Below are 26,247 nucleotides of genomic sequence, written 5' to 3' on the forward strand. Positions count from 1 at the left end.
CCAGTAATCATCCGGCTACGGAATGCCACATTTTCTCATGTCAGATACGGCGCAAAGTGTTCAAGCCGCATATCTCAGTGGATTGCGCGATGCACGTGCTGAATATAGGCCTCGGTAACGGCCTCGGAATGCGTGAAAACGGAGTCGATCTATGTTGCTAACCCCACCTCAAATCTTACAAAGAAGCACGTCGAGTACACGCTTGGCGGGCAGTTTCCCGAAGGCGCAGCGTTGGTCAAGAAGGTTCGTCAGCTTATTAATAATACATGTAACTACTTCAAATCTCCTCAGCGTGTGGAACGGCCGACGCAAGCTCAGCGATTTTACGGACTGCAGCAGTCACTGCTGGAGATCAATGCTACGGTGGACTGTGACACAAACATCGCTTCGACGGTGACGCTTTTTCAACGATCTATTCTGAACTACCCGGTATTCCGGGTGTAACTCTAGCACTTCGATATTTGGGAGATGTCCGACCATCTTATCTATGTCTACAGTAAGCGGTGAAATGTTTCGTACCATTTCTAAGCTTTTAACACCTACTGACCCCCTAATGCTCACTTCGCTTTGCAGTATTCCTATGAAAAATACAGTGACGGCAAGACCGACTGCCAGTAACCAAAAAGGCCGCAGCCGGAAGTTGATGTGAAGCAAGGGTGCGCCACGGAGACGCAAATCCACCAACCGGCCAAATGGGATCGGTCTCCGAAATATTCACATGGATACTTTTCATACAGACCGAATTTTCCGGTAAGGTTTTCTTTACGTAAAAATTTGCAGCGAGATGTGCTGATTGGGCCTTAATACTTGATGAAATATGGACTTCCAAAATTCACGACTGGGCAAAAGTCCATGACATCGGATTGTCGTGCGACCATCAGTCATTAAAACAGCTGATAAATTACGAAGTGATTGGTCAATGTATTGCTAGAATTACGGATTCCTCGCATTTTGCGCCTTTGGAGCGACGTTGAGGGTGTCAAGCGCCAAGTAGAGATTGCCGCGGTGCTTGCCCCAGTATGCGGACAGAAGTAAATTCAAGCTGAACGTGTAGCTTAGCAAGTCGCTAACAATATCGCATAGCCTACGTCTCCTTAGTCGGCCTCGTTCTGTCAGATCAGCCGTCAAAGTGAAAGTTTCCTGACGATATGATTTGTTTTCAGCATACCGACATCGATTGCGAAACGAATACTGTGCATATCTTAATGAAACGAAAACCAATCGATTTGTCTAGTAATACTGGACAAAATCACACTTGTTTCATTGTAATCGGGGTCATGGGGAGGACAGGATACCAAAATCAAAGTTTGGTGACCGATCCCATTTGGCCGGTACAATAATAATAATTATTATAATAATAGGAATATCGTATCTGCTTTACAAACTGTGTGGGAAATAACATCACAGAGCTTATACCAAATGAGGTGGTTACGGTGCTCGATTTGCGGTACATACGACAGCTTTTGTGTGGTAAACTGTCCATTATTTAAAGTTAGGCAGATGCGCAGGTCGGCTTCGTCCAATCGGTGTGTTTCGTGCTCGGCAGAAATATTTACCTCACGTTCAATCGCCAAAGCGAATGACGGTATTATTGTGGGTCAGATCCAGTCAGTGTCGCAGGTCAACTAATATCGCCCAATAAGGGCGCAACCTATTTGTGTGGGTCTTTGCGTTTGTTTTGCAATTTTCGCATAGTTAGGTCGAGTCAGAAAGATAGACGCAGGTGGTACGATGGGAGACAAATGCATTACAGTAATGTGCCTCAATAGCGAACACCGCACATTTAATATGCTCAGGAAAGCAATCAACTCGAATCTGTACCCATTAGCGTCGAAATCACTGATATAAGTGATTAAAACTCAGCCAATCATGAGAATTTGTCTACAATTCCAGCAATGATGGTTCTCCATGTACGCATTCCGCCAATAAGCAATACGCAACCGAGTACAGCGGTGAAAACGAACGAATCATATCAGAGAGGATTGCAACACAAACACGAGTTTGGAAGCTCTATCGCTAAGTGTTCGTGCCTCATTACTAAAAGTATTCTCCTCATAAAAAAGCGCATGGAGATCTCAACCCTCACACCTTTTCAAAGACGCCCTCGCCTGTCGAAGCACAAAGAGCTGATGATCTGCGACCGTCACCGTGCTTTTCCGGGTTCTTCCTACAACGAGTTGGCAGCTTGGGTGCAGACATAGTTCGCCCTATTCAAGAGACATTCGAAGCAGCAGATTGGCAGGGTGTTGCGCTCAGAAGGCTCGCTTCCTCGTCTTACTGACGACTGGCTTGTCCGCCGCAAACTCCGCCCACACCGTCAACTACTACTCGACCAATGCATCGTGGACTATGTGACGGGGTGTGAGGACATGGAACAAGCTCTATCCGATGATATGATCATTGCTAAGGCGAAGTGGGTGCTACAGCGTCTATGCGTGGCTCAAACGGACTGGCCAAGATTAGGAAGGTCGTGGCTGCGCCGGTTTCAGCAACCCTATGGGATTCGTTTGCGCCGTTCGTACGGAGACAGTGATGCTGTGGATTTACAGTCAATTGAAGAAGCAATCGCGTTCGCCGTATTATACGCTCATACAACAATGAGGACGTTTATAATCTAGACGAAACAAGTTTTGTTTTCTACAATAATGTTCCCAGCAGTTCTTTCTGTACCGGCGAAGCACCGCCCCTAAAGCAAGACAAGATGCCATTGGTCTTTATTGGCAAGCCGTACAAGCCCCAGTGGCTGAATAAGAAGCCCTCTCACACTCTATAAACATCTACAAACTAAGCCTGGATTTCATCTGAAACCTTCCAAGGCTGGCTCCGAGACGTCGACGCGGCGATGAGAGCTCAAGCCCGTCATGTACTTTTCCTCGTAGTCAATGCCTCCTCTCATAACGCTTAAGGCGTTACCCTCACCAACGTTCGCGTAGAAAAACTACCTGCGAATACAACGTCGAAGCTGCAGCTGCTTGATCAGGGAATCATTTATTGCGTCAAGCGTGATGTGCTACGGAAGAAGATAGGGTATGCTTTAGATGCAGCGGACGAAGGCGTAGAAAATCCTTACAATATTGGTGTTCTTAAAGCGATTGAGTGGTGTACTGAGGCGTGGCACGATCTGTCCCCCAAAACGATTGAGAACTGCTGGTTGCACTCTACGTTGATCTCCAAGACCGATGTGAACTTCGAATCAGTACATCTGCATTTCGAGTGACGAGTATGAGCCCGTTGTATCCAGTATACCTTAATCTTTTAGTAAATGTGCGGTGTTCGCTATTGAGGCACATTACTGTAATACGGCCGCGTGTAGTCATGACGAAAAAGTAGCTAAAATCAAGAGGACGGTGAAACGACGGACCGTTTGACAGACGGACGGACAGACAGACATATAAACTGATAGGTATAGTTTTATTGATGGTGCAATAGCGGTGATCCTGTTGCGGCGACGGATGGCACAACAACGTCTAGCGGATTAGTTGGGTGTGTCACGCTATGTTATCCGTGATGCCGTTATATATCCTATGCTACGCTATCACCATCCACAATTTTGCGATAAGGATAAGCATAAGCATTCCTGGCTTCGTCACACACTACGGCACATCATTAACGGTATGAACAGCTCCTAATTCTCGCCAGTGGGCGATGTCGTGCATGTAGCCGATAATAGTTCAGCGAAGCCAAGTCTATAACGTGCTTTTACGTTCTACGTGACTTCGCGCCACATGACCCCTAGCTCTCGGGCCACGCATTTTACCCCAATCCCTTAATTGGCTAGCGTCAGTCGATAGCTCAGCAATGTTCTCTAATGAGACAAGTTTTAGTAGAATGATCCGGCGACTTCGAATTAGGGACTAAAACATAGGTCCACTTCAAATGAATGCGAATACATCGATGGAGCACGCATTACAATAGCGTCTCGAATTGTCCCTACTTCAAGTAGTAAATGCACATGATACAGAGGTTTCTCCGGGCGCAATGTTCTCTTACATATGGGTGCGACTCACCATCTACCTTTTCCGAAACCCTTACAGTTACACGGCAGCAGCTGAAACACTGATCACTCTTTTTTCTTCTTCCATGGCCGTACGTTTCCAAAATCCAAAAGAATTGTAGATTACACGGAGAAAATATGGAATGTCGCCAATTGGCAGAAACTACACTTTAAAGAAAACATCTTCGAAGGTATTGGTAGATTTCAAATTAAGCCCTTATTAATATTTGGCGTCTAGGAGCTAGCTTGGCGCCTGGGGCCCCAGCTCATACGGTCCTCCATCTCACGTCTCTGGCTCACTTCCCAATTTTATTAGAGTTTGGTTTTTTTTTTGATCGTGCATAGACAAATTGAAAGCTTCATTGTAAAGATACACCCACGACTATGGCTGTAGCAGAATACTAAACTTTGACTTGTATAAGCTAATCTGTCTCGCTCTCTTCCCCCTACGCCAAGTATATACCAGTCAGTATCGGGAAACGACCCCAACATGACTCCGATGCTAGCATTTATTTTACATAACTACACCTGAAAACCTCCGCCTTAACGAATAGTAAAACTTTAAGCCTTAGCCATTCTGCAGCTACTAAAGTTGGTATTGTTGATCCATCATCTTGAGGTTAATGTTATGTGTCTGCTGATTGACCAGTTTCAGCTGGTGGGTCTCGAAAATACATCGGCTTTTATGCCCTGGTCCAGATAAAGAATGCGTTCCGGCTGCTGATGCCATCACAGGGGCTAGGCTAACACTTAACGATGATTAAGTGACGCTAGCACGCATTATTACGCTAGTCCAGCTACGAACGATAAAAACGTGTGGACCACCTATACAATGGATTGTTGGCGAGCAAGCGCAAGTAGCTTTCGGCTTCGTTTTCAGATTCGCTCCACTACAGAACTCGCTCACTTTGCACAATGCTTTGTCCACAGAGTGGTCAGCCGTCACAATTGGCGCTGATGACGTGGTCAACGCTATCGTAGGGGAGTGGGGACGCACCTCCAGAATTATCAAGTATCCGCGCCAAGAGATTAGCACGCCGGATAGTGGAGCTCAGGACGGCATCGCTCGGAGAAACAACGAGTCGAGCAGCAGCAGCCCGGCTAGCAACGAGTCATGCATTAGCCCTATCTTCGAAATAAACCCTAGAGCAAAGTTTAACCGCAGTAAGAAAACAAACAAACGTAAGACTAAGGTAAGAGTCCATCTCCGCTGAACGAAAGAAATGTACGCGAGCTGCCACGGATCTAATTTGCTGATGACGAAGTGAAATGTCGTCTCGAGACGGTGGGAAATTAACTGACGTCACTTGCTTGGCAATCGCTCGCAAGCGTATTATCGCAATCAGTGGGGGTCGTGATAAATCAAGCTCAGGTAAAAAAATCCCTAATGTTTTTCCGTGGGTTATAGATGCCTACTTAATTGAATAGGAGCGGTATCGTAAGCAGGTGTACATGTACACAAATTAGGAGAGAGAGAGGCAAGCAAGACTCGTAGTCATGCGAACGAAGTTCGAGAAATGGATGTTTTACTCTGGACTATTTTGAACGATGCATTTGCATCTAATGTAGGATGTTGATGAATACAACCATCGATGATACGGAAGACAACGATGATGAAGATTTGCCAGACGTGTCAATCGAGAGCAGTAAACGAGGCCGCTGGTCATGCAGCAGCATGCTGAAATAAACCGTCCTTAAGGGCTAAAACTGTAATATTGCGATGACTTGTAGAGATACAGTAGTCGAAAAACCAAAACAAAATGTGGTACACGTGGCAGATTCAAAAATACAATTTGCAGCTACTGTATTTCAGCTAGGGTGTCGGCAAGGTTGTCTCGTTTTGCTATGCCTTGTTGTAGCGGAGTTACATGTAATTGGCTACATGTAGCTGCTGGGTTGCGAAGAAGGTTTTCCGCGTTGGCGATATTCACCAATGGTTACATTTGGCAGACTATTCGTCTGCATGCATTTAGGTCATTCAATTATTAAAGTCAATATCCTTAACCAAATATAATAGTAGAATTATGTCAGCCATTTGTTGGCAAAAACCTCTAATTTAGAAAATTATATTGGAAGAAAAACTTTGTAGCACCCTTTTCGAGAGTCACACGCAGTGCTGCTCTTACGAAACGGAGTAAGAACGTGTCTCCAGATCTGGTAGCCGGTATCACCAACGATATGTTTTGTACTTGCATAGTCTTAAAAATAGATGAAAAATAGTAAATAAATACGCAAAAAACAAATATAATGTACCTCCCCTCTTCTTGATGTCTGAACTATTCTACAAAGCCTGGTCATTAATTATATTAGCGCGAATGGAGATGATCGAAGACAACCTCAATGATCGACAATGGCTTGTACGTTCACAGCCCGAAATCTTACAGCCGTCCCACCCCTCGAAATTATGGTAGCCGGCAATCGTGATAAGGGCTCCGTCAATTGTATCGATGACGTCAGGAAAACGCGCAACTGCACCGAAGCCTCAATCCACGTCAGCGAACTCGTCGGTCAACAGCATTACCACTACTATTTTGAGGTGCGCTAAGCACATTCACTGTGTCGCTAATGACATTAACAGCAAGCGTCATGATGATGCCTAGCACAGTGGCAGCCGAATTCATTGTGACTCCGTGTGCTATGTATAGTATCGTTTGGGTGACGCACTTTACTTGGCGTTTGGGCAGGGCGGGAGACCGTAACTCTATAAATGGCTTCATAAGCAAATAAAAAGGAATTATTGATGTATCCCAGCTTCTTTGTGAACCAGCTTGACTTTTTCGCATGCATCGCTTGCTCGAAGGTAGTTGTCCAAAAGGTCGACGCACATGTTGGAGGATTACGAAGGCTACGTAGGTCTAATGCCGCCGCAATCGTAGCAGAAGCGAAAATCGTAACTACTCCGCTGTCTCGTTGTCCATACCGTCAAAATTCCAACCGTCCGACCGGGATTCCAACCGGTACCGGTATAAACCGGTATAGAATCGAACTTAGCCGTGACTAAAAATAAAAATTCCTGCTCTCTCAGGCCACACAGGCATTCTCCAAACACAATCGCCACCACGACGGCACAGAAGATGGCGCGCGGAACGCCGGCTGTACTGCGGCGACAAGCCCTCCTTCGACCCCCCGAGCGCACCGCAGGGCTGACCAAGACACACCGCCTGCCGCTCCCACACTTGCCGCTTCCCAAGTCCGTTGCTGTGATGTAAAATGACCCGGTAGGGCGGGCGGTATGCTGCTGGAGGTGTATATTCACAGAGCGGTGGTACGTGCGGTTTCCCTCGGGCTCTATACTTCTCATAGATATGGTAAGTGTGCTCTATATTATTACTAGAGGTATGTGTCATCTAACTTGTTCTTGTAGCTATGCTGTAATATATTGTGAATGTTTTAGTGCGCGAAATGAATTCAAGTCTATCGGATGTTTACTACCGGTGCTGTGTAGTCCGTGGTTGTGGGTGATATTCTTTGTTTTTATTCTACAGACTAACAGCCAAGGCGCTTCAAGCGAAAAAATTCTGGTAAGGCAGCATTTGGAGTAGGGTCAACCACGTCAATGCGCTCAGCACGGTCATGGAACTGGGCTAGATTCGTGTCGAGCTTCCCGGCCTTATGGAGCTTACGAAAAGCTTTCAGCGCCGTACGGGATGCAGCTGCTGAGGACCCATCTTCTTTCAAGAATACTAGCGCATTTTTTTTGCGCCTTCTCACCCAGGGCCAGCACCTTGCTCTTGAACGCTGGAGACGCTGCATCTAGTGCGAATCCAGTCGGTAAGAAAAACATCAAGTACCCTGCGGTGTGTCTAAACTCGTACAGCGTTGTTTTTTTTACAGATCGCGCGGCATATATACGAGGCTCCGCCGTAAACCAAGCGAGCCACGTGGCTACCAGTGACTGTGCTCCCTTCTTTTTCGATCGAGCTGCTTTGACTCCAGGCTGTGGTGGTTGTGGGGGTGTTGTTGCGGAAGATGGGTCGATCGTGGTTGCTGCTTGCGTTGTCGTGCTGGCTGTCGAGCGGAGCTGGCCTTCCACTGCTACCAAGCGTTGTTCCAGATGCTTGTTTTGCAGAATGAGCATGTCGATCGGCCTGGTTTGGTGTTGAACCAGTTCCAACAGTGAATCAAGACGATCTTCTCTATCAGGTGGTGCCGGTTTTGGCTCAAGAGGTGGTATGAAGGCACGGCGGACGGCGATACACCACGCTAGCAGCTCGGATTCAGTGACGGAGCGAGCAGTCATTGCCTCTCGCATCTTCGTGACGTATGGGCTGCGTTCACAGAGGCGCAGCATATTAGGATAGTGCGCGATAAGTGTGGCAGTCAGGACTTCGGCTACGTCTACGTCAAAGTTGAGGGCTTCGTCAGCAAACCCCAGAGTATTCGAGAATATCAGCGCCTGGGGTTTGAGTGCCCGACAAAGGACCGGTGTGTCAAGTGCTGCAAGTGAAGGCAAACGAGCCCCATCCTTAGGTTTCCACTCGCTCAAGACTCGAGATACCTGCTGATCCGCTTGTGTCGTCCCAAGCATATAGCCAAACACTTTGTTCACACGGTCGAGCTGCCAGCCTCCACGTTCGATGATTTAGTTTTCGGCAACGGTCCCGTCATTTGCGTGCATAGCCCCACCGCGGCGAAACGAGTGAGAGGTGAGGCCAGGGGTGAGCCGGACATTATGAAGCTTGGCATTGTCTCTAGCCCTAACCAGCAGCCTGTTAACGAAGGCTTGGGCTCCAGGCAGTGACGCGGCTGCTGAGTTCGAAGATTCTGGCATGGAAGTGTGGTCGTCCTCTGTCTCCAGAAGCTCAACGAGGGACAATTTCTCCAGATCTTGAACGCTCGTGGAGCTTCGCTTCTTTTTAAGAAACTGAGGAAAAATTCGTTTGCATGGAAAGTTCTGCATCACCAGCGCTACAGCTATAGCGTTGAGAGGGCATGTTAGAAAATTGTTGGGATCGTTGAACAAGGGTATGCCCTGGAGTACTGCTGTTTTAACGCGCTTAAAGCGAAGGAATAACCACCGCCTACATTATTAAAATTTAGTTAGAGCGTGAGATTGTTTGTCAGACCAATTAATGCGTACCTGGGAGGATGGACAGCTGCTGTTTCTCGACTTGTTCTGCATCCGAACTACGACCGTACAAGTACCACATCATAACTACGAGAGCGGAATCAAGATATTCGCTCTCATTTGATGCCGTTGCGTATAGTATTCGCACAATTGCTTCTAAATCTTGTTTTGAGCACGGGGGAGCAACTCGTTCGCTACCACTTTCTTCTCGATTTGTGCAGTACCTTCCGAGTCCTGATAAAATCTTTTGTAGCTGGGGCTTTACGAACTCGCTCTGTAGCGGGTATTTATCTGTCAACCAATTCTTTACGTTTCCATAATATGCAAGACATGTATTGGTAGCTAAAATTTTGTTCTGAGACCTTGCTAGTGAATATGCATACTTGTCTAGCATAATACGAAGCACTTTACCCGTCTTATCAACATCGATGAGCTTGTGCGCGGCTGAAATTGTCATGCCTTCGGCACCCAGAAACGTGATGAAGGAGTTCAACGCTGTCGTTCGCGCCTTCTTCCTGTTACCAGGGGCCAAGGATGCCATCGACATGACTGATACGCTGCAATTTTATTCTGTACAGAAACCCCTACTGCTGGCTACCGTCAGAAACTTCAGAATATTCTTAGAATATGACTTTATATGAAAGTCAGATCCGATAGACAATATTGTTCAAAGATTCCAGCTAAATATGGTCAGAATGGTTGGAAACCTGCTCCTATCCAGATGCTTCTTCCATTGGTGTAAAATAAGCGTTTTGTTAACGAGGATTGGTTGAAATACGGAAAATGGTGTTAGTATGTGGCTGCATAGACAGGTAACGGTTGGAATGTAGTGAACATTATACTATACCATAAAATATCCGACCTCCGACCTTATAGGACCTGTGCCAATAATTTGGCACATCAAACAAAAAAGTCAGCAGACTTTATTTGACAGTTACGGTACTTAACGGTAGTCAATGTGTTTGGATGTGCAAGGATGCCAAAGCGCGATTTGAAAATTCAAAAGAGAGCGTGTTGTGTCAAGTTTATAGGCGGCTCAGAATCGCCTGAAACGGCCTGTAGACTGCGAAAAACGCAAGAAGAACCCAAATCCTGCATATTCTGCTCGAGAGCACATGGCTCTTGATCCAGTAAAAATGAAAATGAAGGCGAAAGTGGTAGTGGATCCGGATCATCAGACGCTGTCCGGATACTCGAGGATAGGGGCAGCCAGCCAGCCATAAACGAGCATGATTGGGCAATTACCGTCCAACAACAACGCACCATTTGGCTTTGTACACACAAACAACCAGTCAGTTTCCATCCGCAGACAACAAACCGGTGTTGCCGACAGCACGATCACGGCCTCTTTGACCGCACAGGCCGTCCAGGTCGTACCGTAAGTATCCGGTAAGCAGCCGCTGCCCCCCCTTTTGAGCGACCCCGTAGCTCAATGGTGAGACCGCAGGACAATGCTCTGAGGATGTTGATTCGAATCCAGCCGTTATGATTATTTACTCTGGTGTGTATGTTTACTACTCTTGTTGTTTTATTGCTAACCACTTTGAGCGCAACTTCATTCATTGACTAGCGTTATATGCATTCAACATGTTTGTGTTTTGAGCACTCATGCCCTGAAGGACCGTATGCACAGGCTCAAGGAGATCTTGGCGATCAGGGCCTTGGACAGCGCCAGAGTGAAGCAGCTTGCGGTACCGCGCGATCATGTAGTTGAGTGCCCCAGCAGTGTGAAGGTTGTGCAGGTGCTTCCGGGCAGCTGTGGAGCCACGCGCTTTAGTCTTGCGAGTGCCGAGAAAGCTTAGCAACGCTAGCTCTGCCTTCTTACCTGGACGCAGTGTCTTGTCGCGGTAATCGGATGCGCTTGGATCAAGGACGAACCCGTCGGGCAAGAAGAGCTTCATGAACTCGACTAGCTGTTTAGAGCTGGACCGCTGCTGTTTGGGGTAAGCAGCAAGCCAACGAGGCTCCTGAGCTTACCACTCGTACCACGTCTTGTGCAGGTGAGTGACGGAGGTTCGTCGACGCTTTAGTGGATTGCTTCGATCTTGTTCTTGTCCATGGTCTTGACTGTTCTGACGCTTCCCGCCGTGTTTCATACTTTCCATTTTAGCTTAAGAATACCCATGCGCTCATTTTGGCGCTTCACTAGCTGGACTAACTGGTCAATCACACTACGTTGGTGTCCAATGAGCGTGTTGTCTTGACTTAGTTGCTTGGGTGATGCGGTTTCCATGTCATGTGTAGTAGCGGGCCGCTTCGTATTGCAGGCAGCGTCTGCGAGATGAGTCAACTAAGCTAGCAGGTCCACCAGAGCCGACCCTGCCAGCAGCACACGGGCCTCCAAGCTCCCCACCGCTGGCCCCTCGGGATGGACTTCCTTCAACTGCGGATAGTGGAGAAGAAGGTAAGCCGTTTACACATCAAGAACACGCTAACTCACGTTGTACTTGGCTTATTCTAGCTTGAAGCATGTAGCGAACAGGTACGCCTGAACAGCTTCGATTTGCTCCCGCGTCTGCGCATCGAAGGACTTTAAGTCCGTCAAAGGTACCTTAGCATTGGTGCTGTACCCACTGAGAGCCTCGCTAACCTTGTGATCGTCGCGGTTTGTGTTGAAGACGTAATTGAAACCCTTGTTCGTTGGGCTCATGTTCCAGGCGCCACGGTCAAAGATCCAGCGATGCGTGAAGCCGTCACACCAATTGAAGTGCTGTGCTCTGCCCCGGCGAAACGACTAGGAAGAGAGAGCCACTTCAAAGCCAGCAATTGCAGCGGTCCGGTCAAGCACGCGATTGACGTGCGAGTAGATGGTCGGTGTCTTCTCAGCAGCAGCACTTGACGAAGCGGCGCATGTAGCTGCACCAAGTGCGGCATACTCATCAGGGTGGTCAAGAACCTCCAGAAGCGGCGTGGCCGGGGACAGGGAGACGGCAGCTTGGACAGGCAGCGCTGGCAATTTGTCAAGCAGATCGACGCAGGGAGACCCCTGCGTCACGATCTCCAGCGCAATGGCGTACACTGGGCGCGTAACGAAGTCAAGATCAGGAAAGAGCAAAAGATCTTGCTCCTCGGACGTTTTGAGCCTGATGAAGCGCACGAAGAGGATGCCGGCGGCGTCGATGGTGATGTTCTGCTTCTGCACGGGCGACAAGTCGGACGCGCGTCCGAACAGGTACAGCAAACACAGTACCGCTGTGTCTTGATAATCGCTTGAAGTAGACGCATTCGCATACGAATAAAGCATCAGCTTACCTAAATCGGTCTTAGAGCAAGATGGCGCCTCATTTACGACCTTGCCATCTCTTTTCAGACAAAAAAATATCTAGCGTCTTCCCCATACTAAGCAACTTTGCTTTGACAATGTGTCGCTGTGTAGGGAAGAGCTCGAAAACCCACATTTTAGTCTGCCTATAGTACTGCATGGCTGTATTACGCGCAAGTTGTTTGCCCTTCTTGCCTTCATGAAAGTAGATACATACCAAACATATCTAAGATACTTCCCACCATCGTCTTTCTTAATACAGCTCCTTACATTTTCAAAATCTACAGACTCACTCTTAACAAAAGCCTTGAGCGCCGCAATGGCGCATACTTTTACGCGTTTTGTGTTTTCGGGCTTGAGCTTTTCGAGTCCCAGGATGTTTTGCAAATATGCAAGTGGTCACTTAATTTTTGAATAGAAATACACATATTCTCGTGTTCTAATACGTCGGTTTGTTGACCCACCTATCCCTAACAAATATATTGGCTAAAATTAGGTAATTATGCTATTGTGATTGGTCCACATTAATGTAGATGCTGTAATAGGCTACTTTAGGCGGATACAAAACTCAAGTAAGGTCGGATAAGTGATGATATTCATCCATATCTTAAGAACAACTTCTTTGTGTCGCACACCGCCCCAGAAAGCAGTATTCTAATTTTTAAAAATAATACACAGTATCAATTCGTGAGAGGTTTGTCAGAACGCGAAAACAACGCCCATCTCGGAGCGCGCTCTCCACCTGTACCAGGTCCTTAGATAGCTCTCGCTGTGCCGAAGTTGTAGCGCTCTAAATTGTAGTCAGGAGTCTCTTTTGGTCATACCGGTAATACCGGTCCAGCGGAATACTTTGCGTCGAATCGTTGGATTGGTCGCAGCCTGTCCCTTCCGTGTACACATTTGATTTTATCAGCGTCAAACTTTATATACTGCTGAAATGCTATTCGAAATAATTGAATTAAGCTGTGCAGGTCCTAACTGAAACAAAAAATAAACTTTAGAAGCTATAACCTATACGAAAGCATTCTCGTAAAACTCGCGATTTGACTTGCCATATCATTTTGAAACTGATGTTGTACGACTACAACTTCAGAATTGAAGTCGAATGATGCAAGTCTCCATTGTTTCATTTCCGAATTCGCGGTCTCGTCAAGATGACTACTAGCAAGCTCCAGATCCCCGTCGTCTCCATCATCCCTGGTATTGGCGAAGCTGTTCGTCAACAATTAGCGTCGTCAACAGCCTCGTCCCCGGCTGCTGAGATGTACAAGTCCAACCAGCTCGAGATCGTGGAGCTACCGCTGCCCGTGGTCTGTCCTCCCAGTGCCAGCAACAACCACCAGCCTAAAGGAGTCACTGTACAGGCTGTCGCCACCGCGCCTCTGTGGAACCTTGACCATAAGCAGCAATTGATCCTAGAGCAAGCCGAAGTGCTCCTTATTGATGCCCACTTGGCCGCGCCTCTCCTGCTCGCTCCCAAGTCCAATCTACCGTTCGACCTGCAGCATCTACTCAAGAAGGTGCGATGGGTACAGGGTACCTACGCTGGAGTGGATTCGTATCACCAGTTTCCTGAAGCTCCGCCCGACCCGGGCTTCACGGTTTCACGTGCAGGTGGCATCATGCCGACGGCGCTGGCGCAGTTCGTCTTTGGCTACGTGATTGCCATCGAACGCAAGCTCTTCGAGGCCAAGGCGTACCAGGAAAAACGCGTCTTCGGTCGTTGGGAGCTCAAATATCGCTCCTTTCGACAGTTGACCGTCGGTATTCTCGGTCTCGGTGACGTCGGCCAGGAAATCGGGCGCACGTTCAAGGCGTCCGGGTTCCAGGTGGTCGGATTCAAACGTTGCGTAAGTAGTGAGGACAGGAAGACACTCGACTCAAGTGCTGATTGCGTGTCAGCAGATCTGAGTGAGGTGCTGGAGCAAAGCGACTACGTGGTGAACGTACTGCCCAGTACAGACGCCACTCGCTACCTGCTGACCGAGAATGCACTGGAAGTGTGCCGAAAGAAGCAGCCAGTTTTCATCAATGTTGGCCGCGGCGATATCGTCTCGGAAGACACGATCATTAACGCTTTGGAGAAAGGTCTACTTTCGAAAGCCGTCTTGGACGTGTTCGAGAAGGAGCCCTTGCCAGAGGAGAGTCCACTATGGTCGCACCCGAACGTGATCTTGACGCCACACATTGCTGGCACTGTTTTCCCAGAGGATGTGGCTGGTGTTTTCGTAAAGAATCTCAACCGCTACCTTGAGGGAAGACCTGTGTTGTATCAAATGGACTGGTTGGCCGGGTACTAGGCTGAAGGTTTTTTGAGGCTACATTTTTCACATCAAATTTTTCTGCGATATGCATTTTTTTCTGCTCATCTCAACGAAATGAGGTCAACAAGGAGTCCTAGTTGACACAAAAGATAACTTTAACTCTTTAAGTGAGCTGACACTATACCTGTAGCGGTTTTGGTTGCAGTAATGTTGTCACTCGATCTTTCACTAAATGCACTACTACATGTAGTACTACAGACCTGGTATTACTACTACAGACAAAAGTAACAGTAGTATGGCTCCACACTCAATCGATATTACTAATATGTGCTCCTACTGAAGTCGTAGCTACTACTACAGTAGTATACTAGTAAAGATGTCAGACAATTTTCTTTCTAAATGTAGACAGGATGTGATACCTCTGCATCAAACCTTACAGTTATTAAAGCGTATAATGTTTTTCCAAGGCTTGAGGTTTTCCTGTGATACCTCCCGCGTTGATTGAAAAGAATGAGCGCAGACTATTGGTTATGTCTTACGCATCTTCAACTCGCAGTCGACGCGTGCCCCTGCTCCATTTAAAGGGTTTTCCGATGAGGCCCACAAAACGCTCCAAGCCTGAGATCAACGAATTGAAGCCTCTTGGAAGATGAACAGCAGCTCGTTCTTCCTTGTTCGTCTCGAGTGTTGTCTTCAAGGACTTGAAGTCACTCTGCTGGTATTGCTTGGCGTTGCCAAGAGGTACGCGCATCTTGTTTGTGATGACGCCGTCTTCGACGTTGTACAGCTCGGCATAGAGACCGTTTTTAGCAGGAGTCTTCTTGGAAGCAGCCGCGACAACATTGCTGCTGGCGACTAGAACGATGGCAATCGCCAACAGGGTCTCGGTAAGCCGCATCGTGATGAAGGAGAATGTGACTTGTCTTGGCTGAGGCTCGGCTATTGCTTGGTGAGCTTAAAGTCAGTTTGAATGTGAGGGAAGAATTCGACGAACAACGTTGTGGGCCTTTCAGTTCGGGGTAGTCTTGAGTCATCTCCTGAAAAAAGCCCTGCACATCTGAAGCTTTTACAGCAGCGTGTTGTAGCATGTACGGCTATCCAGTTCAACTGAACTGTGTTGCTTAAAAAAAACTGTAGACACAACAGAAACAGTCGTTTGTCAAAACTATAGCCGCATTTTTATTATTTAGAGGAATCACTTTTAGGACACTAGATGGTACACACGACACCAGATTTATCAATTACCCGCCCAACACTGCAATACCGCGTACAAGTACGCCTTCGCCCACTAAGACCCCACCCACAGGCTATCGAATGAGCAGCGAGGACAGATCTGCCGATAAAAACCCGAAAAACCAACATTGGGCCAGGACTTGCTGCGTTGCGGGAAAGATGCACCGCTCTGTCCGCTTTTCCGAGTTTGTTACGGTGAGCGGATGGGAACAGACGTGTAGAGTAGACACTTGTGAGGAAAGGGAGAGAAAGAAGAGTGAATTGAATAATTAGTGGTGAGGAGGCCAGAGGCCTGTACACTCTGGCGTACACTATACAATAGTATAGTTCAGTCAATCACCTTAGAGAGGTCTCAGGTACAACAGGTACAGTGTACCAGGATCGTGCATCCTTGACAGCCTCCCTGCATCTTTCTATCCATAACAATGAACAGATGTTCGTATGTTTAGACCGATCAATTTAGGTTAAATTGGGAAACTGAATCGTCTGTTTGGTATTTGACAGTATCCAGAACACAATTTACGGCGATCCACGATCATTGCAACATCCCATTTCTTGACAGTGGTGACGTTTTTACCATCACTAGTCACAGAATCTACAGCCTTACGCTTAGCTTTGCTAGCGAGCTGTTTTGTTGGGGTTTTACCACCGGTACTTTTACCTGCCGTTTGGTTCGTTCTAGCCATATCGCCCAACCGTCGTCCTGACTTCCAGCCGTAGCAAAACCACGGAGGCAAGTCTTGGATCAGCTAACCCGGAAGGGACCGCTCGGGTTTGAGTACCGTGTCTTTTGGATCAACAAGAAAGCCAAGAGCCGCAAGGGCTACCTTCGCTCATGGGAGCCTAGGAAACAACTCCGCGAGGATGGCTTTACCAAACATCTTCACCTCATTGACCGCTGGAAAAGGAGCAATCTCAAAGATCTGGAGTCTTTCTGCGAGGGCAGTGATGAAGATAAGAAGCTGATTGGTGCCAGCGCAACAGGGCGCTGCATGTTTGAGGCTCTCAAGGTTGCTGCTTCACTGGCAGGACGACCAGACATTGTGACCGACGCAGATATCGACGTATTCGCAGCTGAAACGCTAGCCAAGTACAATGTGGACATCGATAGGGGCACTACATGGAAGGTGTTTCTCGTCTTCCTTCGCAAGCTCCGCGACGATGGTCGAGACTTCATCTTCAGAGCTATTGAGCGTGACAACTTTGCACCATGTGGATACGTAGGCCAGAGCCTGTTGGGCAAGCATGACCTTTTGGACGGCATCTATCTCGTCGCTGCGTACAACCACCAGTTCGTTGGACACTGCTTCGTGCTAACCGTCAACGGGGATCATCGTGTCGTATACGACAAGGGGAAACAGCTTGCAGTGGATGATGAGCAGATGAACTGGATCCACTACTTTGCCTTTATTCGTCCGTTTATCGCTTTCAAGAAGGAGTAGCTTATAGCCTTAGCGGTTGGGATTTCGGCAGGTTTGCCCAGTTAATACCGTTTGTCCTGTCATATTGTTGTCTTGCATGGATTGCTGTTACATATGCCTATTATAATTCGGTGCTAGACCAGGGAACCTCAGTGAGGAGAAAACCTTTGTGCGAACAAAATATAAAACCCAGTGGGAAAAAATAAAAGAACGCAATTGGATTAGGCATGCTTCATGCATTAGTGTTATTCTCGCACACTATGCGGAAATCCGTAAAGCATTCAGGGATTTCATCCTGAGCTTGGTCCTTAGTTCTTTAAACTGATGCTTATCTAAAGCTTTTGTGAAGATGTCAGCCACCATCTCTTTGGTATTGCAATAGGCGACGGAGAATTCGTGTCGCTCAACTTTCTCTTGTACGAAACAGTAGCGTACGTGTATGTGCTTTGATCGTCCGTGAAGTTCCGGGTTGTAGCAGATTTTAATGCAGCTCTGGTTGTCCTCATGAATGAGGCTGGCCTGTGTTGTGGCAAAGCCTAACTCTTGGAGGAGCAGTTTGAGGAATATCATCTCTTGCATGCAATGGCACAGGGCGATATACTCTGCCTCTGTTGTTGAGAGAACCACAGTGTGGTGCTTGCGCGAAAGCCATGAAATTGGACTGCTTGCGAGCATAGTCACATATCCGCCGACGGAGCGTCTCGTGTCGGGGCAGTTGGCATAGTCAGATTCACTGTACGCTGTTAGACTGTCAGCAAGGTTGTCGCGTGTGATGTCAAGTGATCCACCAAGAAGAAGACCATAGTCCTTCGTTCCCGAGAGATATTTGAGACCTCTAACAACTGCTTTCCAGTGCTCCATTCCCGGATTAGCTAGGAATTGGCTGACCTCGCGCATGTAGAATGCCATGTCGGGTCGAGTGCCTACCATGAGATACATGATACTGCCAACGGCTTCGCGATACGGAATATCTTTTATCGCATCTTTCTCTGTCTCACTGCTGGGCTGGCTGCTTACAGAGAGTTTAACATTCCGGTCTGCTGGCGTTGCAATAGGGTACGGAATGTAGTCGCTGAAGCGGTCAAGGACCTTCGTAGCGTACTTGTGTTGGTGGATTAATATCGTTCGACTCTTTCGGTCTCGTTGAATAGACCAGCCGAGTAGGTACTTCACCTCCCCTAAATCTGTCATGAAGAATCTCTTGTTCAGGGCTGATTTCAGCTCATTTACGAGGGCTGGAGTAGGCGCAATGATTAAAAGGTCGTCGACGTACACTGCGATATAGCATGTGTTACCGTCACTAGTGCGGATGAACACACACCGATCCTTAATGAGTTTTTGGAACCCAAGACTCTGAAGGAAGGCAGACAACGTTTGATACCAGACACGGGGAGCTTGTTTCAACCCGTACAGGCTCTTCAAGAGTTTGCACACAAGGTGTTCCTTACCCGGAATTTTAAAATCTTCCGGTTGAGCCATGTAGATCTCCTCCTCCAGAATTTCGTTAAGAAATGCCGTCTTGACATCCATTTGGTGGATTTCTAGATCGAGCAGAGCTGCGATCGTGAGAAGGAGTCTGAGTACGTCCATCCTGATAACAGGTAAGAAAATCTCGTTGTAATCAATGCCATGTTCCTGAAGGAACCCTTTTATCACTAGACGCGCTTTGAAACGGTCAATGTCGCCTGTGCCGGTGTACTTGACAACAAATACCTATCGGCTGGTTAAAATCTTCCTTCCTTTTGGAGGAGATACCAATACCCAAGTGTTGTTTTCCATGTGGGACTTATATTCCGATTTGGGCTGCTTTGTGCCACTGATTAGCGTGAGGGGATTTCATCGCTCCTCGATACGTAGTGGGCTCTGTCACATACCGAATAGCTAGTAATGTGTACAGTAATGTCCTGCGCTGCTCTTTCTCCTGTAAATCTTCCTCGGAATCGAGGGCTACATCCCTGCCGACTGAGTCGCGATGGAGTCTTTTAAGCTTAGGAGAGGAAGGAGGATCAGTTTTCGTCTCCCCACAGAAAGTGTAATGCGAGCGTTTTAGGGCCTCCCTGAGTGGGGGCAGTCTGGGCAGCGCTGCAGATGTTGTCGTTGCAGGGACAGGTGCAAGATGTTGCGTTTGCACAGTCGATTGTTGCATCTGTGATGATTGTTCGGGGTTTGTCAGGTTTGCCAAACGAGGGAATTCGTCCTCTTTGAAAGGTTACATCACGGCTGTAGACAATTGCATGGGTATTGACGTCCATTAGGCGGCAGCCTTTCTTGTGCTCGGGAAGGCCAACGTACATGCACAAACGTGCTCGCGCATCAAGTTTATCACGGTATTGCTCTGTGATATGCGCATAGGCACTGCATCCGAACACTTTGATGTAGTCCATGGATGGTTTGCGATTGTACCAAAGTTCATATGGTGCACGGCCGTTAGTCGTCGAGCTTGGTGTCATGTTAATCAGAGTGGTCACATGACAGACACACTCCGCCCACAATTGCTTGGGAAGATTGCCATCGAGCAGTAGGGCTCGAACACGCTCCATAATGGTTCGATTGCGTCGTTCAGAAACACCGTTCTGTTGAGGAGTGTATGCATTCGTAAATTGCGCATGTGTTCCGTATTTCTGGAAAATCTAGCGCCCGAGTTTTTCATACTCCTTTGCATCGTCTGCTTGCAAAACCTGAATGTCACAGTTCTCAGTAGGATGCGGATATTCAAGGACATTGACGTCGCTCCTAAAGATGTTCAGGGCTTTCTTCCTGAAGTCCTCATAGCACTCATATACTTCGCTTCGGTTCGTTATCGGATACGTGAGCATGTACCGAGAGAAATCATCAATAAAGATGAGAAAATAGCGGCGTCCAGTAAGACTGGGAACAGGCATGGGACCACAAATATCTGTATGCACTTTTCCAAAGGGTGTTTGGCACGTTCAACAATTCTATTAGAGTTAAACGGAGAGCGGTGAGACTTCGCTACTGTGCATGCAGTGCATAGTGTGCTTGCGGGTCGACAGATGAATCATTGTCTAGACCACTAATGGCTTGGCTCCTAGATAAATCATGCAAAATGCGAGCGTTAGGATGGCCGAGCCTTTTGTGTAAAAGCAGATTGGAACGTTGCTTACCTGAGGTGGCAATAAGAGCCTCGTGTTTCATCACAGGGTTGGCTTGGAATTGGTATAGATCGGCATGGTTTGCCATCATTGCCTTGATCTTGAACTTCGCATCGGTTTGCACGGCGCATTGCTTGCGATCAAAGCTCTGAAGCGAAAGTCATGCTTCACGGCTGCCGGTACCGAGAGAAGGCTGAATTTTAGCTCAGGAGCATACAGCACATCATGGAGGGTGAGCATCCTCTTGGTGCCGTTGGAGTCAATGACTTCCAGCTCGACTTGTCCAATTCCTTCGATGGGGATTTGGTTCTTCCCACCAACAGTAATAGAGCCGCTGCTCGCAGTTATGGTCGAGAACCACTGGGATTCGTGCGTAACATGACGCGTGCATCCAGAGTCGATAGTCCAGGTGGGCTCGGGGCTCACGGTGGCTTGGGCAGTCAAGCTGATTGCGGCGTTGACAGTCGCTACAACAGCAATAAGACCGACATCGTGGCGCTCTTGGTTGAACTCCTTGCGCTCGTTGCCTGAATCGTTCTTATCTAGGCTCTTTTCAGATCGGTTGTCACGTCGATCACGATTGCCACGTCCACCACGATTGTTGCGTCCACGACTGGAGTTTTTGTTGCTGTGGCGGTACGGATGGTTACGGCTCGAGTTGCCTCCCTTAAACGCAAAGTTTGCGGGAAGCACCGTACCAGCTTTCACACGGCCTTCACGGAGATCCTTTTGGAGAGAGCGGCAGTGGCGAATGTCGTGGCGTGGCCGCTCACAGTACATGCACATTCGATATCCACTTGACTGGGCCAAGCTGGGTGTAGCAACAAGGGCTCGCTCGCCTTTGGTTGTTTGACTCTCAGGTGTGCCCTTGGCTAGAGTATAGCGCTCTTCCGCAAGAATCTCTTGAACCTTCCGTTCGATGTTGGCCTTAAGTTCTCCGTACGGGATATACTTCCGCTGACCCTTCTAAACACGGAGATCATCCTTCCATGATTTGGGTAACGCGTGGAACAGGTAGATTGACTTCTGTCCTTCCGTCATCACCGATTCGGTGGCTTCTGATGTAGCATGCATCGCGTTTTCCAGTTTTAGAAAGAAATCATCAAGATCGCCTCCCTCCTCGTACTTCAGTTCAATGAGGAAATGCTGGATAAAGTACGGGTCAGCATGAAAGGCGGCACCTTCATACTTAGCACAGGTTGCTTGGAAAATCTGGTAAGAAGTCTTCAGATCCTTTACTAGACGCACGTGCGTGTTGTCCATTGTTTTCATCAGGAACGCTTTCGTCTTCGCCTCTTGGCGGCGTTGCTCGCTAGGGGTTAGCGGCTTAGGCTTGCGTCGAGCCCCGCGCTTTTCAGCACGCTTCGCATCGCGGCGGTTAAGGGGACAATTGGAGGGTTTCTTCTCCTTCGTCGTCGAGTCGCTGTCTCCGGAATCGTCATCAGAGTCGGACGGGGGCTTCAGATTATCGTCGCTTTCGTCATAGTCGACGGCATCAGAATCATTCTCTTCAGCCGGCTTGGACTTCGGCGAGTCATCCATGTCAGACATGTCGCTCCCACTATCATCGCTCTCTTCCTCGGATACACCGTCGTAGTCGGCCTTCGTCACATAGCCGAGGAGATGCTTGCCGTCGAGGGCTGCGCACACGCGGGCCTTCCAGACATCAAAGTTCTCTGCGCTGATATGACGCGGGAAGTCGTCGCTTGAGGCTTGGCTTGAGCTCATAACCTGTTACGGTGAGCGGATGGGAACAGACGTGTAGAGTAGACACTTGTGAGGAAAGGGAGAAAAAGAAGAGTGAATTGAATAATTAGTGGTGAGGAGGCCAGAGGCCTGTACACTCTGGCGTACACTATACAATAGTATAGTTCAGTCAATCACCTTAGAGAGGTCTCAGGTACAACAGGTACAGTGTACCAGGATAGTGAGATGCATTATCCTTGACAGAGTTAGACTTAGAGCTCACAGATAGGATCGGTTGGCAGGACAAACAATCGCAGTACTAATTGTTTACATGCAATGCGGATGGATCTGAACCATTTGCCAACTCTATTTGTGGGGAAATCCAGGAGGAAATAGCAGATGCCACTGCTTTCATTCTTTATTTGCCCTGTACAGAACGGACCAAATCAATAGTTCAGTACCTCTGAGTAACAATATCCGTTATTTTTTGTATAAATATTCAGGATAGAGTCTAGTTTATCTTAAGTTTGTAAGTAAGCAGTCATCGTGGAGACCCTCTCAACCGCTTTATTTGGAAGGAATTACTATTGGTGATATCAATGAAAAGAGGACCGTCTGTACATGCAGACATACTTCAACTTTTTGTTCTTCTTTTCCAAAATGTTGTTTTGTTGCAGGATCTCAAGAAGATGAGAAGAGCGTACTTACATGTAGTGATCATTAATAAGTATTAAAACGGTATTATTCTGTTCCTCAAAAGCTTCGATCGCTGCATTGCATGCAACAAAGCTAAATTCTCAGCTCGTACTACATAATTTAGAGATAATACCGAGCGTAACGGCCTATTTTTATACAGGTACATACTGTATATCGTCAAAAAGCTGACCATTACGTTCAGTTTGGAATGGCGTTAGTGCACCCTTAACTACAACAACACGACAGGCTTGGAGCACCTTTAAGCCACTTGGGCGCCCTTAACTGCAAGCGTAAGGGCGCCCTAAAGCCTTGGGCGCCCTTATCGCTAAGAATAAATAACCGTATTTTAAAAAAATGATGCGAAGTATTACTATAAGCGTTATTGTCAATCTTGTCGGAGATGAAGAAACGCAATAGCACATAAGAAGAAGAAGACGAAAAGCACAAGTAGGAATGGGAAAGTGATATATATATATTTATTGTTTAACAAAACCACGAATGGCTACAAGATTATTGTGGAAGCAGCATCTTACTAACCTCTTGGTCTGTCTTCTGCTTTTCCGTCAAATTTTTCTCACTGTGTTGTGTGGCACCAGCTTCGTCGTGCACAGCAACAACCAGGCTACAGTGCCTACGGTAATTAGAAAGAAAATGTCGTGTTCAAAATTAGTCTGACTTCATAATTAGTATCACCTTATTTTGGGCATTCGAATTGGCGCAGTGGAAAAGACTGGCCCGGTTTACACTCCTGGCGTGAGTTCGAGTCCCTCCGCAGCAACGGACGGTGCTCGCGTTTTACTGGTGATGCAATAACAGGTCATTTAATAAAAGTGGGTTTCCCACTTACCCTCAACGCGGTACACTACGAAGCAGCGGGTTATGTTTTTTAAGGATATGAATTATACTTTTAATAGAATAATAGCTATGCAGTTTCCTTAAGCTTATTTAAAAAGTATTTGATATTTTATAATTGGAAATGTTATTTTTATGTGACTGCGTCTCTTGGAGGCTAATGTGGTCTATTCTCATTCCAGAAATTCTTCCAACACACCAACGCCTTTTGGAGGCTAATGTGGTTTATTCTCATTCCAGAAATTCTTCCAACACACCAACGCCTCTTCTCCCTCTAAGAACTGTCTTTTAATGAGCTCCAACTCAGCTCAACTTTCCCCGTGTGGTGGCTGTGGTGACCTCGTTGGTCCTATTCACGTCTGCCCAATCTGCTCTGTTCATATGCACCCATTTTGTGGGAAGCCTGTCGGACAAGAGGGCTTTGGACAGCATGTTCTCTGTCCAGACTGTGATTCAGGCAAACCTCAAGCTATATCAGCTCCTCCTATCATAAAAGCTTTCGCGCTACAGGGAGCAAAAGATTCGATCTCTTCGAAGGATGATGCCAACGATGACGACTCAGAAGAGAGCTTTGAAGACGACATAATCTCTATTTCCAATGTGGTCGTGACTGAGTTGCCAACGTCAACATCATCTCGAGCGTCACAACAGGTTACCACCATCCAGCATCGCCGTCGTGTCATCTCCTGGATGGAAGAATATGAAAAGCAAAGGGAGCGAAGAACATGTTCGCGAGAGCTGTAGATCAATTTCCTGATATTTTTAACTCGTCTACTCGCAATGCTAACCTTAGCAAAGCGATGGCCTGGTGGAAGAATCGAGAGCAACTTCAAGCGCCACTCCGGGGTTCTGTGTCACTGTCGAGTTTACGATCAGATAGAAGAAAGCGAGTGAACTCTAAGGCTTTGTCCGGCCGAGGTCGTCCTCGGAGCAAGTGGGTGCTCTGGATATATCCTTTGTTGCTAAGCGAGTTTGATCGATTACGTAAATTGGGGTTGAAGCTCGACGCATCCTTGCTACGTCAAGTAGCTAAGCGTATCCTCCAGGATCCTCAAGCTCCAAAGGCTGATGAGAACGGGGCTGAGCTGTTAACAAAGATCACTTCACGCTGGGTGCAAACCTTTATGGAGAACAACAACATAGTACTTCGTGCGGTAACAGGTAAACGACTGGTGAGCCCTCAGAAGGTTGAAGATATTGAGAAGCAAGTGGCCTATCACCTTGGCAAGCTGAAGCGTGGGTTTGAGAGCGGTTTGTATGACGAGAATGCGATTGAAAATATCGATGAAACTCATTTCGTTGTAGATTTTGACAACGGCAAGACTCTCGGTTTTGGAGGCGAAAACCAGGTCAAATATGCGGATGTTGTATCCGGAGGGGATGGAATGACAATGGTCGTGCGAATCAGCGGTGGGCCAAGTGCACGTATCTTGCCCCCGATGATGATTTTTACGAACGCAGACCGTAGTTATCCAATTCGTAAAGTTAAGGATGACGTGGAAGGAGTGTGTTATCGTACGGGGCCGAAGGGCTGGATGGACAAACGTCTCTTTCGCGAGTATCTGAAAGAGCCTCGAGCTCAAAAGCCGGATCGTTTAGGTTGCAAGAAGACTATATTCCTAGATAACTGCTCAAGTCACCTCGAAGAAGACGAGTGTACTGAAGAGCTTCAGAAGTTAAACGCTTCGTTAGCCTTCTTTCCAGCAAACGCAACGGATCTCTGTCGGCCGGCGGACTCATTCGTTATCGCAAAGATAAAGAACGAGTGGCGTCGAATGTGGAATGAGAAAAAGATCGAGTTGATTGAGGAGGAGGCATGGCAAAACAAAAAGAGGTCCGATGGAACCTGGTCAGGAAAACTTAAGAATCCAGGAAAACATTTTTTTCTGTCCCTGGCTGCTAAAGCAGTACGCCAAGTCAACTCTCAAAGGGACAAGAATAATGTGAACTACGCTCGGAAAGCCATGATTCGATGCGGACTCTCGCTGGATGTTGATGGTGTATGGAGAACTGAACAGCTATTCAGCCACCTTCAAGTAATCATCAAGAAGTTCCCAGATCAATTTGCTGGACAAGCGGTTCCATTGGATATGGCAAACAAACACACAAAAAAACAAAAGAATATCCAGATCAGCTTCTCAACAATCGTAAACTAGTGTGACTAATTAGGGTGAGACATTAATTAGTCTAAGTGTTACTAATTCTACCACACCTTAAATAGTCAGAGTGCATAATTAACCACACTCATACTAATTTAGGTGAGCAGAGTCTGCAGCACCTCACATAAATTAGTATGAGTGAGACTAAATACCGTAGCTACTGTAGTCTTAAGCCGCATCACGCTTACATAAGCTTCTGTCACCCGATGGTGTTCAAATCGATGGGTGTTGCGCAAGTGTGCGTACACAATACCCAGGACCATTACTCCACAGCTCTTTAATCAGGCTGTGAGGGCTTGTCGATCCACTTCGCGATAATTTCCTTAGGAAAAAGCTCTTTTGCACCGCAGGCACTATGCCATTTCTTCAGTTATGGCAGCAAATAAAATTTTCATCATCTTCCAGTTCTTTTCAGTAGCACTCCTGGTGTAGCGGCTCATAGAAATACACCTTCGGTACATGTATTGTCGGAAACTGTTGTCGTGGTGGGGAATTGGAA

At 47.3% G+C, this 26,247-nt stretch overlaps 4 protein-coding genes across 4 annotated transcripts; 3 read left to right on the plus strand and 1 right to left on the minus strand.

The window, feature by feature from the left end:
* Nucleotides 1-4,080: 4,080 nt before the first annotated feature.
* On the plus strand, nt 4,081-7,203 carry PITG_16081 (uncharacterized protein; the record flags this gene model as incomplete). The annotated part of the gene is made up of 8 exons (XM_002897810.1): nt 4,081-4,086; nt 4,417-4,459; nt 4,925-5,187; nt 5,423-5,448; nt 5,564-5,640; nt 6,305-6,351; nt 6,406-6,530; nt 7,029-7,203. 8 exons carry the CDS (start codon nt 4,081-4,083, stop codon nt 7,201-7,203), a joined length of 762 nt encoding a protein of 253 aa, XP_002897856.1.
* A 6,268-nt stretch (nt 7,204-13,471) lies between these two features.
* On the plus strand, nt 13,472-14,710 carry PITG_16083 (glyoxylate/hydroxypyruvate reductase A, putative; the record flags this gene model as incomplete). The annotated part of the gene is made up of 1 exon (XM_002897811.1): nt 13,472-14,710. The coding sequence occupies one exon, from the start codon at nt 13,479-13,481 to the stop codon at nt 14,622-14,624; it is 1,146 nt and encodes a 381-aa protein (XP_002897857.1).
* A 276-nt stretch (nt 14,711-14,986) lies between these two features.
* Nucleotides 14,987-15,486, minus strand: PITG_16084 (uncharacterized protein; the record flags this gene model as incomplete). The annotated part of the gene is made up of 1 exon (XM_002897812.1): nt 14,987-15,486. The coding sequence occupies one exon, from the start codon at nt 15,484-15,486 to the stop codon at nt 15,124-15,126; it is 363 nt and encodes a 120-aa protein (XP_002897858.1).
* A 494-nt stretch (nt 15,487-15,980) lies between these two features.
* PITG_16085 (uncharacterized protein) lies at nt 15,981-17,263 on the plus strand (the record flags this gene model as incomplete). Its single annotated transcript, XM_002897813.1, has 2 exons — nt 15,981-16,016; nt 16,601-17,263. 2 exons carry the CDS (start codon nt 15,981-15,983, stop codon nt 17,261-17,263), a joined length of 699 nt encoding a protein of 232 aa, XP_002897859.1.
* Nucleotides 17,264-26,247: the final 8,984 nt, after the last annotated feature.

Source organism: Phytophthora infestans, genomic scaffold (assembly GCF_000142945.1).
Source record: "Phytophthora infestans T30-4 supercont1.41 genomic scaffold, whole genome shotgun sequence".
Classification (NCBI taxonomy): Eukaryota; Oomycota; class Peronosporomycetes; order Peronosporales; family Peronosporaceae; genus Phytophthora; species Phytophthora infestans.